Below are 13,976 nucleotides of genomic sequence, written 5' to 3'. Positions count from 1 at the left end.
TCAGATGGTCTGGTATTTCCATCTCTTTGAGAATTTTTCACAGTTTATTGTGATCCACACAATCAAAGGCTTTGGCATAGTCAATAAAGCAGAAATACATGTTTTTCTGGAACTCTCTTGCTTTTTCGATGATCCGGAGGATGTTGGCAATTTGATCTCTGGTTCCTCTGCCTTTTTGAAAACCAGCTTGAACATCTGGAAGTTCACGGTTCACGTACTGCTGAAGCCTGGCTTGGAGCATGTGAGATGAGTACAATTGTGCACTAGTTTGAGCATTCTTTGACATTGCCTCTCTTTGGGAATGGAATGAAAACTGACCTTTTCTAGTCCTGTGGCCACTGCTGAGTTTTCCAAATTTGCTGACACGTTGAGTGCAGCACTTTCACAGCATCATCTTTTAGGATTTGAAATAGCTCAACTGTAATTCCATCACCTCCACTAGCTTTGCTTGTAGTGATACTTCGTAAGGCCCACTTGACTACACATTCCAGGATGTCTGGCTCTAGGTGAGTGATCACACCATGTGATTATCTGGGTCGTGGAGATCATTTTTGTACAGTTCTTCTGTGTATTCTTGCCACCTCTTAATATCTTCTGCTCCAGTTAGGTCCATACCATTTCTGTTCTTTATTGAGACCATCTTTGCATGAAATGTTTCCTTGGTATCTCTAATTTTCTTGAAGAGATCTCTAGTCTTTCTATTGTTTTCCTCTATTTCTTTGCACTGATTGCTGCGGAAGGCTTTCTTATCTCTCCATGCTATTCTCTGGAACTCTACTGACCTGTTTTCTCCTTGTAAGATCCAAGAAGTTCAGCCTTCCTTTCAATCATCCTATTTCTGTCCCTTTCAGCACAAGCTGGCAGTGTTTCTGCTGAGGTGATTGGCTGGATCTATGGGTCACTCACCTAATTGCTTCACCAAGAAGTTGTCTAGCCACAGTCTCAGTCCTGCCTGTAGAATACCCTATCTGTACAGGCTAGAACTTTTCCAAATCATTGAGTCCCGGCTCCTCTCTTGCTTAGCAATTCCTTCCTCAATTTGTCTCTTTCCTTCACATCTTACTATAAACAGCAGGAAAAAGCAGGTTGCACCTTTCATACTTCCCTTGGAAATTTCCTCAACTAAATATTCAAGTTCATCACTTTTAAGTTCTACTTTTCTAAGAGCAGACCGTAGTTCAGCCAAGTCCTCTGCCATTTTCTAAGAATCTCCTTTCCTCCAACATCCAAAAACATTCCTCAACTGCATCTGAGACCGCAGTGGAAGAAACATTCTTATTTCTGGACAATTTCCATTCATAATGATTTACATATTTTGTAAATAAGAGAAGTTATATCTATAGCTTTCCTGTTTTTTCTGAGTCCTCACCTTTAATGTCTACCTTTCTACAAACAATCTTTTCAAGGTAATCAAGGCTTTTCTATCAGGCACTCAAAACCCTTCCAGAATGTGTCCAATTCCAATTCCAAAGACCCTTCTCAGGTTTGTTAGAGCAGCACCCCACCTCCTGGCACCATAGTCTGTGTTTGTTCCCTAACGCTGCCATGACAAGTACCACAGACTAGCCAGCTTGCCCTCACAGTTCTGGGGTCTCAAGTCTGAAATCTAGGTGTCAGCAGGATGCGTTCCTTCTAGAGGTTCTGTGGGAGGCTCTCTCCAGCTACAGTGACTGGTGGCAGTCTGTGGGGTCCCTCACGTTGGCAGACACTTCATTTCAATCTCTGCCTCTGTCTTCATGTGGCATTCTCCCCTGGACCTTCTGTGTCTGAGTCGCCCTTATTCTATAAGGACACCAGTTACCAGACGAGGGTCCACCCTACCCAGCAGGACCTCATTTTAACTTGATTATATCTGCACAGACACCATTTCCAAACAGAAGTCACATTCACAGGTTCTCAGAGCTAGGACCTAAATATATTTGGTGTTTGGAGGGGTTGGGGGGTGCATAATTCTACAGACTACGAGTAATCAATCAGTTCAGTTCAGTCGCTCAGTCATGTCCAACTCTTTGCAACCCCATGAATTGCAGCACGCCAGGCCTCCCTGTCCATCACAAACTCCCCGAGCTTACTCAAACTCATGCTCATCGAGTTGGTGATGCCACCCAGCCATCTCATCCTCCGTCGTCCCCTTCTCCTCCTGCCCCCAATCCCTCCCAGCATCAGGGTCTTTTCCAACGAGTCAACTCTTCCCATGAGGTGGCCAAAGTATTGGAGCTTCAGCCTCAGCATCAGTCCTTCCAATGAACATCCAGGACTGATCTCCTTTAGGATGGACTGGTTGGATCTCCTTGCAGTCCAAGGGACTCTCAAGAGTCTTCTCCAACACCACAGTTCTAAAGCATCAATTTTTCGGCACTCAACTATCTTCACAGTCCAACTCTCACATCCATACATGACCACTGGAAAAACCATAGCCTTGACTAGATGGACCTTGGTTGGCAAAGTAATGTCTCTGCTTTTTAATATGCTATCTAGGTTGGTCATAACTTTCCTTCCAAGGAGTAAGCGTCTTTTAATTTCATGGCTGCAGTCACCATCTGCAGTGATTTTGGAGCCCAAAAACCTAAATATATTTGGTGTTTGGGGGGGTGGGGGGTGCATTGACTACGAGTAATCAATACTTTCTTCTAAAAAATGAAGACCAAACTACAATACTCCACCAACAAAATGAAAGGAGAACCAATAACCATCAGTTCTACATCAATCTAACTTACTAAGGATTCCTATGTTTTAACTCAACTCAAAATTTTACCAAGAGATTGTTATTAGACTCTCTTTATGGTAAAAGTTTGTTTAAATCCACATGCAAAAGAATAAAATTGGAACCTTATTTCATATATAAAAATTAACTCAAAATGGACCAAAGACCTCAACATAAGAGCTGAAACTATAAAACTCATAGGAAATAAAAAGGAAAAAGCTTTGTGATGTTGGATTTAGCAATGATTTCTTAGATATGACACCAAAAATACAGGCAGAAAGAAACAAATAAATTGGACTTCATCAAAACTTAAAACTTCTCTGCATTAAGGATAAGATTGAGTGACAATGTAAGCCACGATATGGAAGAAAATATTCACAAGTCATATATCTAATAAAGGAGAAATATTTAGAATATAAAAACTCCTAAAACTGAACAACAACAAAAAACAACTTGATTTTTAAAAAAACAGGCAAAGGATTTAAATAGACATTTCTTCAAAAAAATATACAAATGGCCAATTAGCACAAAAAGTATGCTCAATGTCACTAATCATTAAGAAAATACAAGTCAAAACCAAAATGAAATACTACTTCACTCCCACTGGGAAGGCTATTATTAAAAACAAACAAACCACACACACACACACACACACACACAGAAAATAACAAGCATTGGTAGAGATGTGGAGAAACCAGAACCCTAACATTAAAGGTAGAGATGTAAAATGGTACAGACCCTGTGAAAACCTGTATGGTGGTTACACTAAAAATCAAACACAAAATCATAATATGACCTAGTAATTCAACATCCAGGTGTATCTTAAAGAACAGGAACCAACGACCTGAATAGATATTGTACGCCAATGTGCATAGCAGCATTATTCTCAATAGCCAAAGATGGAAATAAACCAAATGTTCATTGACAAATGAATGAATAAACAAAATGTGGTATATACAAAAAATGGGATATTATTCAGCCTTAAAAAGAAATGAAATTCTGACACATGCCACAACATGGGTGAACCTTGAGATTTAAGTGAACCTTAGCGCTAAATGAAATAGCCAAAGTCACAGGAAAGTAGAATGGTGGTTGTCAGTGGCTGGGGGAAGTGAGTGGGAAGTTAGTATTCAATGGGTACAGAGTTTCAGGTGGAGAAGATGAAAACGTTCTGAAGAAGGATGGTGGTACCCTTAAAATGGCAGATTTGATGTTATGTGTATTTTACTTCAATAGAAAAGTAACGGAGCTCTCCTAAGCAAATTATTGGAGAAGGCAATGACACCCCACTCCAGCACTCTAAAAATAAATGACAAAAGATTACCATTCAATTTGATTTTACCAACGTTTAAACCTCATTTTGATAAAGTGCCTTTGAATGTTTTACTAAATTACGTCTGCACAAGAAAAGTGAACACATTACCTCCTGGATTTCCTTTTCCAGCAGCTCCACTCTCTCTCGAAGGTGTCTCCTCTCTGTGTCTATGGAAAGAAGTTCCAGTCGGACTGAGCTGCTTTCTCCCTCAGCTTGATGGGCTTTGACTTCCCAGTCTTCAGCGCGGTTATGAAGCATCTGAAATCTATCTAACAAATCTTGATTTTCTTTTTCCTGGTTTAATCACAGTTAAATTGTTTCTAAATTAGTAATGGTCACTCACTGAAAACCCATGTCATAAACATACAACACATTGGGATTTTGCTTTAATTTAGGAAGCATAAGCTACCTGCAGATACTATACTAAATAAGACATGTAAGAAAATGCACAAGGACAACAGGCAAGATCTCCACTTTCATATGTTAATATCTAATAGAGGAGAGAGAATAAAGAAACATGAAAAAGTTAAACCAAAGTCAGTCTTAACTTTACCCTAAGCAATGTTCCCTCACCTTGGCAGCCATTAAGCTCTCCCATCGTGACACTTCGGTTATGTAATTATGAACTCTGCTCTTCATTTCTTCTTTTTCTTGCACCGCTGATTCTAATTCCAATGAAATTTGCTACAAATCACAAAATTGAAGACAGGTATAAAATGAACGTAGCACCTAATGAGTCCTACTTATGTTTAAGCAGCTCTTTCTGAATTTGGGGACTAAGAGTAGGAAAAAAGGAAAACTGCTCCTAAGTATTATTTTCACACATGTTTTTGACTGATCTTGACTTTTTAACCAATTATTACCATACATCTCCCACAGCAACTGACCACATATCTGGTACTTAAACTAAGGGCTAACTATGCTCAGGGATTAATATTTTCAAAAATTTATATATCAGCAATGTGCTCTATAATGAGTAATTTTAAAAATGTAAAATATTTAAAATAAGAAAATCACTGGTTTTCTTGGTATGATCCTTTAAAAACTAGTATAAACGAAGCCAATATCTTTCAGTATTTGCCATTCTAAAATATTCATTAATTAGCTTATAGGTAGGTAATCTCTAGGCCACTGGAAGTAAGTACAAATAATTAAAATCTATCATGGGCCTTTAAAACACAGCAACTTTGCCTTAGGAGTGATACTGAGGTCCTCGTGCAGCAGACTGACAACGGTTTCTGCCAGAGAGAACACCATGCCCCCAGCTTCAGGATTCCTTGCAACAAAGCCTACAATGGCGTCTGATGGTTTATTACTGCTACAATATACAGCAGTATTCTAAGCCACATTTTAAAATACCTTTATAAACAATATCCTCCCTCAAGAGTTATTTCTTTTGTTGCTCATATTTACATAATTAAAATTTAGAAGACATAATATTTAGAGCTTTAAAATTTAGCAAACATTGAATATATTGTAAAACTGTGTATTATGAAACTATCAAAGTTTATGTAGTGTGCTCATACCTGGTTTTCTCTTGCCATTGTAGCCAGATCATCCTGTAATCTTCTGTTTTCCTTAAAAGACATTTCTTTAGATCTTCCTACTTCATCAAGTTCTTTGTGAGCTGCATCAAGCTGGCACCGGAGGCTGCTTATCTCACAGTCCTGATTAATCAATGTTTCCTTTAGGTGGCTGTTACATGAGTGGGGTAGCAATAATAAAGAAAGCTTTTTGGAAAATTTAGTTCATTTAAAAGGAAACTATTTTACTCTGAATTAAATATACTAAGAATGCAAGAAACTACAACTATGCAACCTATGGACTGGGATAAAATATTTGTAAATGATACAACTGACAAGGGCATAATTTCCAAAATCTACAAACAGCTCATACAACTCAATAACAACAAAAAATCAAGTAACCCAATCGAAACATGGGCAGAAAACCTAAATAGACATTTCTCCAAAGTAGTACAGCTGACCAATAGGCACACAAAAAGAGGCTCAACATCACGAATTATTAGAGAAACACAAATCAAAACTAAAACGAGGTACCACCTCACACCAGTCAGAATCGGCTATCATTAAAAAGTCTACAAATAATAAAAGTGGAGAGTGTGTGGAGAAAAGAGAATTCTCTCACACTGTTGTTGGGAATCTAAAGCGGTGCAACCACTATTGAAAATAGCATGGAGGTTCCTTGAAAAAACTAAAGAGTTATTATATGATCCAGCAATCTTACTCCTGGGCATATACCCAGACAAAACTATAATTTGAAAAGATACATGCACTTTTATGTTCAAAGCAGCACTGTTTACAATAGCCAAGACATGGGAGCAACCTAACTCTCCACAGACAGGTGAACAGACAAAAAACATGTGGTGTGTGTATATACACACACACACACACACACACACACACACACACACACAATAGAATATTACTCAGCAATTTAAAAAATGAAATAATGCCATTTGCAGCAACATGGATGGACCTGGAGATTATGATACTAAGGGAAACAAGTCAGAAAGAGACAAATATCATATGATATCACCTCCATGTGCAATCTAAAGTATGACACCAATGAACATATTTATGAAACAGAAACAGACTCACAGACATGGAGAACAGACTGGGAGTTGCTATAAGTGGGAGGAGGCAGGGAAGGGAAGGACTGGGAATTTGGGAGTAACAGTTGCAAATGAATGTATAGAGAATGGATAAACAACAACATCCTACTGTGTAACACAGGGAACTATATTCAATATCCTACAGTAAACCATAATGGAAAAGAATATGATAAACAACATATATATAGAACTGAATCACATTCCTGTACAGCAGAAATTAACGCAAAACATTGTAAATCAACTATACTTCAATAAAACAGAAAAAGAAATGACAACTACTGCATTAAGACTGATTAATTAGGTGATGAAGACACTTTGGATCTCCACCAATCATTATGTGAAAATAAAGTCTTAAATATATTTATCATTATAAAATTAAAGTAAAAACAGAAGATTTTCAAGTGTTAGTAGAACATAAATGATTCAATTGGCAAATATTTATTTAATGTTTTAAGTCCCTCCTATTATATAATATGTTGCTGTTGCTGTGGTTGCTGAGTCACGTCTGACTCTCTCTGACCCCACAGACTGTGGCCCGCCAGGCTCCTCTGTCCATGAGACTTTCCAGGTAAGAACACTGGAGTGGGCTGCCATTCCCTTCTCCAGGGCATCTTCCTGACCCGGGGATGAAGCTGTGTCTCCTGCACTGCAGGCAGATTCTTTACCGCTGAGCCACCACGGAGGCCCATATAATACGTAAGCATATATAAAAGAAATACAATCAGTGCCGTTTTTCTTGAAGTAGAGAGACTAGATACAAAATGCAAAATCTTGCAACCGTATTTTAAAAGGTTTAGATGTGGAATAAATTCAGTACTAGCTGCTGAGGTAATCTAAGTTTTGATGATTAGGGCCTGCACAGTTTAACTGCAGTAGAAATAAGGAGTAAGTAGGTATGTAAAGGAATAATTAATAAGACATAACTGTTTAGATGTCGATGACAGAGGAAGGAAGAAAGTTAGAGGATAACAATTTCCATGTAAGAGATTGAGAAAATGATAATTGCCACTGACAAAAATAGGAAAAGTGAAAAAAGAAATTTTCCTATTGCCAGACTTCTATCCAAATAGATAATACTGCATTCAGTGAAAATTTCTTTAAAAGCTGGATGCCATTCCATCAATTACTTACTTCAGAGAAGATTCATACTCTGAGACTGTTATCTTCATCTGAGTAATAGTTTTTTCCTACAGAAATTATAAAAATATATCAGATTCCAGACCATTCATGTAGAAGTATCTCCAGTTGAATTTTAAAATTTATCACATTTATATAGTTTAAATTCAATCCTATAACATGTTATAAAAGAAGCCTCTATGTAAAGATATTTCTATGTGCCAATTTTATTTCACATATTGGCATATTTCTAAGAATCTGAACTGTTCCTTGAGTTTGCTGAAATCATATATGATAAAATTGTATTCTAGAAATAGAATTTTTAAAAATTCAAATTACTGCGATAAAATGAAATTTAAACATATTAGAAAGATGGCTCTGGGTCTTGGGAACTTGCACATGGTTCTTATGAAATAAGAACTGTGTATCTTGTAAAGCAGTTATCCTTCAATTAAAAAAAACGGCATATATGAAACAGAATAAAATAAGCTTTCCTGTTCAGATGGCAGATAATATTACTTAACAGTCACATACTTTACTAGCTAGGTTTTCATGTAAGTTTGCAATCTTCTCTGTCTTCTCATCCACAGTCTCCTGAAGGATATCTTTTTCTTTATCAATAACACCAATGGTCTTCTTCATTACATGAGCCTCTTCATTCTGTGAAGTCATCCTGAGGTGTAGTTCACCTATAAATGAAAAGAAATGTTTCTTAGACAAAGTAAATTAGGATCAGCAAAAACAAAATTTAAGAATACTTACCTAATTTTTCCTCCAGTATTTTAACTTGTGCTTGGGCTGATTCAAGTTCACTTCTTTTCATTTTAAGTCGGTGCTGATAATCCTCAAGTGACCGCTGTAGTTGCTCATTTACTAGCCTAAAGAGTCAGCAGACAAAAACAAATGGGATTCTTTATCTCTGGTGGAAATAACTTTTAAAAAATGAAAGTTCTCAAAAAATAATTTGCTTATTTTAAAAGCTTCTTTAATTTCTTATTTTAAAGCTCTTTCAGCATAATCAATGGCATTATATTATATATATTTGTCTTTTCTTCAAAATATTCCATCTTCCTAAAAAATACTAAAGTATAAAAATAAAATTAATTGTATGTAATTTTTCTAGAGGCGTCTTTGTAGTTTTAAAGCTTTTCTCAGTTTTCTATCATCAACTCTCTTTCTCTTAAAACCTATTTCCAATAGTCAAGGCAAAGTCCTGTTTTTATAGAATGGCCTCATCCTTCAAGATTCTGATCATCCTGACCAGTGAGTTTTTAATTCTGCTTCCTATTCTGAATATTCCAAATACCATCTTACCTGTCTTCTGAGAAATCTGCAGGCAGGTCAAGAAGCAACAGTTAGAACCAGACATGGAACAAGAGGCTGGTTCAAAATTGGGAAAGGAGTACATCAAGCTGTATATTGTCACCCTACTTATTTAACTTAAAGGAAGAGTACATCATGCAAAATGCTGAGCTACATAACTCACAAGCTGGAATCAAGACTGCCAGGAGAAATATCAACAACTTCAGATATGCAGATGATACCATCCTAATGGCAGAAAGTGAAGAGGAACTAAAAAGACCCTTCAAAAAGGTGAAAGAAGAGAGTGAAAAAGCTGGCTTAACACTCAACATTCAAAAAAGAAGATCATGGCATTCAGTCCCATAATTTCATGGCAAATAGATGAGGAAACAACGGAAACAGTGAAAGACTTTCTTTTCTTGGGCTCCAAAATCACTGCAGATGGTGACTGCAGCCATGAAATTAAAAGACACTTGATCCTTGGAAGAAGAGCTATGATAAAGCTAGACAGCATATACAAAAGCCTGTAGAGTCAAAGCTATGGTTTTTCCAGTAGTCATGTACAGATGTGAGAGTTGGACCATAAAGAGGGCTGAGTGCCCAGGAATTGATGCTTTTGAATTTTGCTGGAGAAGACTCTTGAGACTCTTGCTTGTCCTTTGGACAGCAAGGAGATCCAACCAGTCAATTCTAAAGGAAAACAACCCTGAATATTCATTGGAATGACTGATGTTGAAGCTGAAGCTCCAATACTTTGGTCACCTGATGTGAAGAGCTGACTCACTGGAAAAGACCCTGATGCTGGGAAAGACTGGGGGCAGGAGGAGAAGGGGATGACAGAGAATGAGATGGTTGGATGGCATCACCAAATCAATGGACATGAGTTTGAGTAAAGGACAGGGAAGCCTGGCGTGATGCAGTCCATGGGTCTGCAAACAGTTGGACACAACTGAGCAACAACAACTTCTGAATACAGACATGAACCAGAATAAGAGAGGCCATTCCATTTAGGCTGCCTTCCATCTTAGGATGTACATAGTGACTTGCAAGGAAACAAGAGGGGCAGAAAGAAGTTTCCACCTTAGTTCTTCCCAAATAGTATTCCTTAATTAAACAAACACAGCAAGCTCTTGGTCTTATTACATTGTTTGTTCTGATTTTGTGTAACAAGTGTTTCCTAAATCTGGCCACTGTTCTCCAAGTTCACTGCCACTGTATGACTCCTGGTCCACTGTCTCCAGTGTTCTCCATCAGTCTCTTAAGGCTCCGAATACACCTTCCCTATTTTTGCCATAGTTCACGTCCTAACAGGAATGTTACTCATGTCACTCCCTTGGTTAAAAATTTCTGTTTATTCTCCATGTTTATACAGTAAAATCCATTCACTCTTAGTTATCATACTATGTTCTTTATAACCTGAGTCCAACCTGTAGATACAGTGTACCTGGGCCATACTGACCTCCTTACCATTTTTTAGACACATCACCTTTTAGACTCTGTAATAAATATTCTGATTTTAGATTTCTTTGAAAGATGAGATTAACAATGACACAGGTAGCAAGAATTTCAGCAGTTCTACACTACGGAGTACAAACCCGATAATATGAAGTACAGGCATATCTTAGAGATATTGTAGATTTGGCTCCAGACCACCCCAGTAAAGAGAATATGGCAATAAAGTGAGTCTCGTGGATTTTTGGTTTCTCAGGGCATAAAAAAGTTATGTTTAAGACTCACAAACATAGAAAACGAAACTATAGCTACCGAAGGAAAAGACGAAGGGGTAAACTAGGAGTTTGGAATTAGTAGGTAAAAACTAGTTTATTTAAAATAGGTAAACAACAAGGGCCTACAAACTAGTATGTAAAAATAGATAAACAACAAGGTCCTATAGCACAGAACACTATATTCAGTATCTTATCATAAACCATAACAGAAAGGAATATGAAGTATATATGTGTGTATATATAAATATATATATACTAAATCACTTTATTGTACACTGAATCACTTTGCTGTATACCAGAAAATAACACAGCATTGTAAATCAACTATACTTCAGTAGAAAATAAAATAAAAATTCAAAGTCATTAAAAAATAAGTAAATAAAAATAAAAGCTGTGTTTAGATTATACTGTAGTCTGTTAAGTGTGCAATAGCATTACATCTGAAAAAACAATACACATACCTTAATTAAAAAAACTTTATCTCTAAAAAATAATAACCATGGTCTGGGCCTTCAGTGAACTGCTGTAATAGTCAAAGCTCACTGAAGACAGATCATCATAACAAATATAATGAGTTGGAAATATTGAAAGAATTACGAAAAGGAGACACCGAAACCCAAAGTGAGCTAATGCCGTTGGAAATATGTCACCAATACACTGGCTTGACACAGGACTGCCAAAAACCTTCCATTTGTAAAAAACACAACTTCGGTAAAGACCAATAAACTGAGGCACAATAAGACAAAGTATGCCTGTATCTGTTAGGGAGATGTTTGAAGGAGGCAGATACAAAAATTTGCCTGCAACCATATTAATCTATGAGTCTTTAAACGTTCAGGTGCTCAAAACCTGCCCAGATTCACAGTCAATAAGAACCTCCCGAGGTCAGCCCCTCAGTCCATACTGTACAAAGCCTCCCCCAGTTATTCTGTCATAAGGGCAGCTTTCAGAACTTCTGCTTCTCAAAGACTTAGCCCAAACACCACTGCTACGAACCATAAACAGCCACAAGCTCATTCTCAGAAGTGAAATAAAACTTCAGTAAACTTACCTAAGGGAGTTCATCTCTGTTTTCTGATGAGATGAGTCACCAGCCACATGGCTAAGTTTTTGAGCTTGGAATTTTGCTTTTTTCTCTAAAGACTCCATTGTTTCTTTCATTATAAATATTTTAGACTTTAATTCACATTTTTCATTTTCAAGCTATAATTTTAAAAATTAATAGGGATATATCTCAGTTTCTTTTCCTTAAGCACTCTTTAATAATATTTCTGGAAGAAAACTAAGGAAATAAATTAGATTTATTTAAAAATACATTAAAAGTCATGTGAACACTTTAGGTTTTAGACGTAAGAGCAGGTAAACACATTTATCTCTCCTCTTCAATATCACTGAAACAAAAGAAAAAAGGAAAGGCAAAAAAAAGAAGGAAAGAATATGTCCATAACAGCAATGAAGCAGGAAGGGAAAACACCAGCAGAAAAAAATTTCTAAAAAAAGTAGATAGGACTGAATTGAAGAAAAATCAGGACAGAAAATACTATAACTAAATCACAAAATGGATAAGACTTATATAAAGAAAGTGAACGTTTTCCTAAAGAGTACAAAACACAGCCTGACTTAATGTAGACACCCCGTGTTTCTCAAGGGGAACACAGTATTGGAGATGGATTAAAATGTCCTAACATAATTGTAAATCCCATGAAATTTCAGTAAGAATCCTAACAAAATCTTTTTTTAAACTAGATAAGTGACTTAGATTTCATTCTAAAATTTATTTAGGAGAAAAGAAAGTTAAGAAAAAAAAACAGTAAAAACTGGGGGGGAAAAGAATGCAGCTAGACTTGCTTTATGAGATATCAAAATAAATTTAAAAGCTACTGTAATTAAAACAGTATGAATTTCACATGTGGACAAGCAAACATATCCCTGATGTAAATTTTTAAAAGGTAGCATTTTAAGAAAGTGGGAAAAGAATAAACTCTTTAAAAACTAGAGTTGGGACAGCCACTCATTGGACACAAAAAATAAGCTAGATTTCTATTTCATTTTATATACAAAAATAAATTCTAGATGTAATAATGATCTATCTATAAAACTCAAAATGAAGAAATACTAGTGATAAATTTAAGTCTTCCAGTTAAGATGGCAGACTGACCACACACATTTTTATCTCCTCTTCCTCTAGAAACAGCGCTAAAATGACAGTAAAGGTTAAACATTATACTCTTAAGGACAAAGAGAACAAGAAAGAAAACAAGGGTGAACGGTGACTTCAGTAACTTGTAGGAAGATTCACGGCAGCACTGTTTACAATAGCCAAGACATGGAAGCAACCTACATTCCCACTGATAGAGGAATAAAGAGGATGTGGTACACATATACAATGGAGTATTACTCAGCCACTAAAAAGAATGAACGAATGCCATCTGCAACAACATGGATGGACCGAGAGAGTGTCACACTAAGTCAGTCGGACAGAGGAGAAACATCCTATTTCTCTTATGTGTGGAATCTAAAAAGAAATGATACAAATGAATTAACTTACAAAACACAGAGAGACTTGCAGACTAAGAAAACAAACTTATGGTTGCCAGGGTGAAGGGATAGTTAGGGAGTTTGGGAAGGTCATGTACATGTTGCTATATTCAAAATGGATAACCAACAAGGACCTATTGTATAGACATGCGACTCTCCTCAATGCTCTGTGCCAGCCTGGACGGGAGGGGGATTTGGGAGAGAATGGATACGTGTATATATACGACTGAGTCCTTTCCTGTTCACTGAAACCACTACAACACTGTTAATCAGGTATACACCAATACGAAACAAAAAGTTTAAAGTCTGAAGAAAAAAAAAAAAACTGTGAAAGACAAAGAGTAGATAGAATAGTGGTTCAGAGTGGGAGGAAAAAAATACAATCTAAAGCAGTTTCTGAACTTAGGAACTAATGATGTTGACACTAAATAATTCTGTTGCAGGAGGCTGTCCTGTGCATTGTAGGCTGTTTAGCAGTTATCTCTGCCCTCTGCTTACTAGATTCAAGTAGTTTTGCCCCTTAATTGTGACAGACAAAATCCTCCAGGTATTGCCAAGTATCTCTTAGGAGGCAGAAGTGACTCCAGTTGGTATCACTGACCTACAATGACCACGGTCAGGAACACCAATGAGAGGCCAGCC

General features: G+C 36.9%; 1 protein-coding gene across 1 annotated transcript in view; it reads right to left on the bottom strand.

Annotated features, from left to right (window-relative positions):
• Nucleotides 1-13,976, bottom strand: part of CEP135 (centrosomal protein 135) — a 76,703-nt gene that overhangs the window by 14,296 nt on the left and 48,431 nt on the right. The window contains exons 15-21 of the mRNA XM_020892158.2: nucleotides 11,848-11,999; nucleotides 8,530-8,645; nucleotides 8,302-8,456; nucleotides 7,783-7,838; nucleotides 5,546-5,714; nucleotides 4,593-4,703; nucleotides 4,128-4,313 (exon numbers count right to left, since the gene is read on the bottom strand). Coding sequence (XP_020747817.2) covers nucleotides 4,128-4,313; nucleotides 4,593-4,703; nucleotides 5,546-5,714; nucleotides 7,783-7,838; nucleotides 8,302-8,456; nucleotides 8,530-8,645; nucleotides 11,848-11,999 — 945 coding nt within the window. The remainder of the gene's footprint in view (nucleotides 1-4,127; nucleotides 4,314-4,592; nucleotides 4,704-5,545; nucleotides 5,715-7,782; nucleotides 7,839-8,301; nucleotides 8,457-8,529; nucleotides 8,646-11,847; nucleotides 12,000-13,976) is intronic.

This window comes from Odocoileus virginianus, chromosome 29, assembly GCF_023699985.2.
Source record: "Odocoileus virginianus isolate 20LAN1187 ecotype Illinois chromosome 29, Ovbor_1.2, whole genome shotgun sequence".
Classification (NCBI taxonomy): Eukaryota; Metazoa; Chordata; class Mammalia; order Artiodactyla; family Cervidae; genus Odocoileus; species Odocoileus virginianus.
Note: the sequence above shows the minus strand (reverse complement) of the source record. Positions and strands in the feature narration are given on the sequence as shown.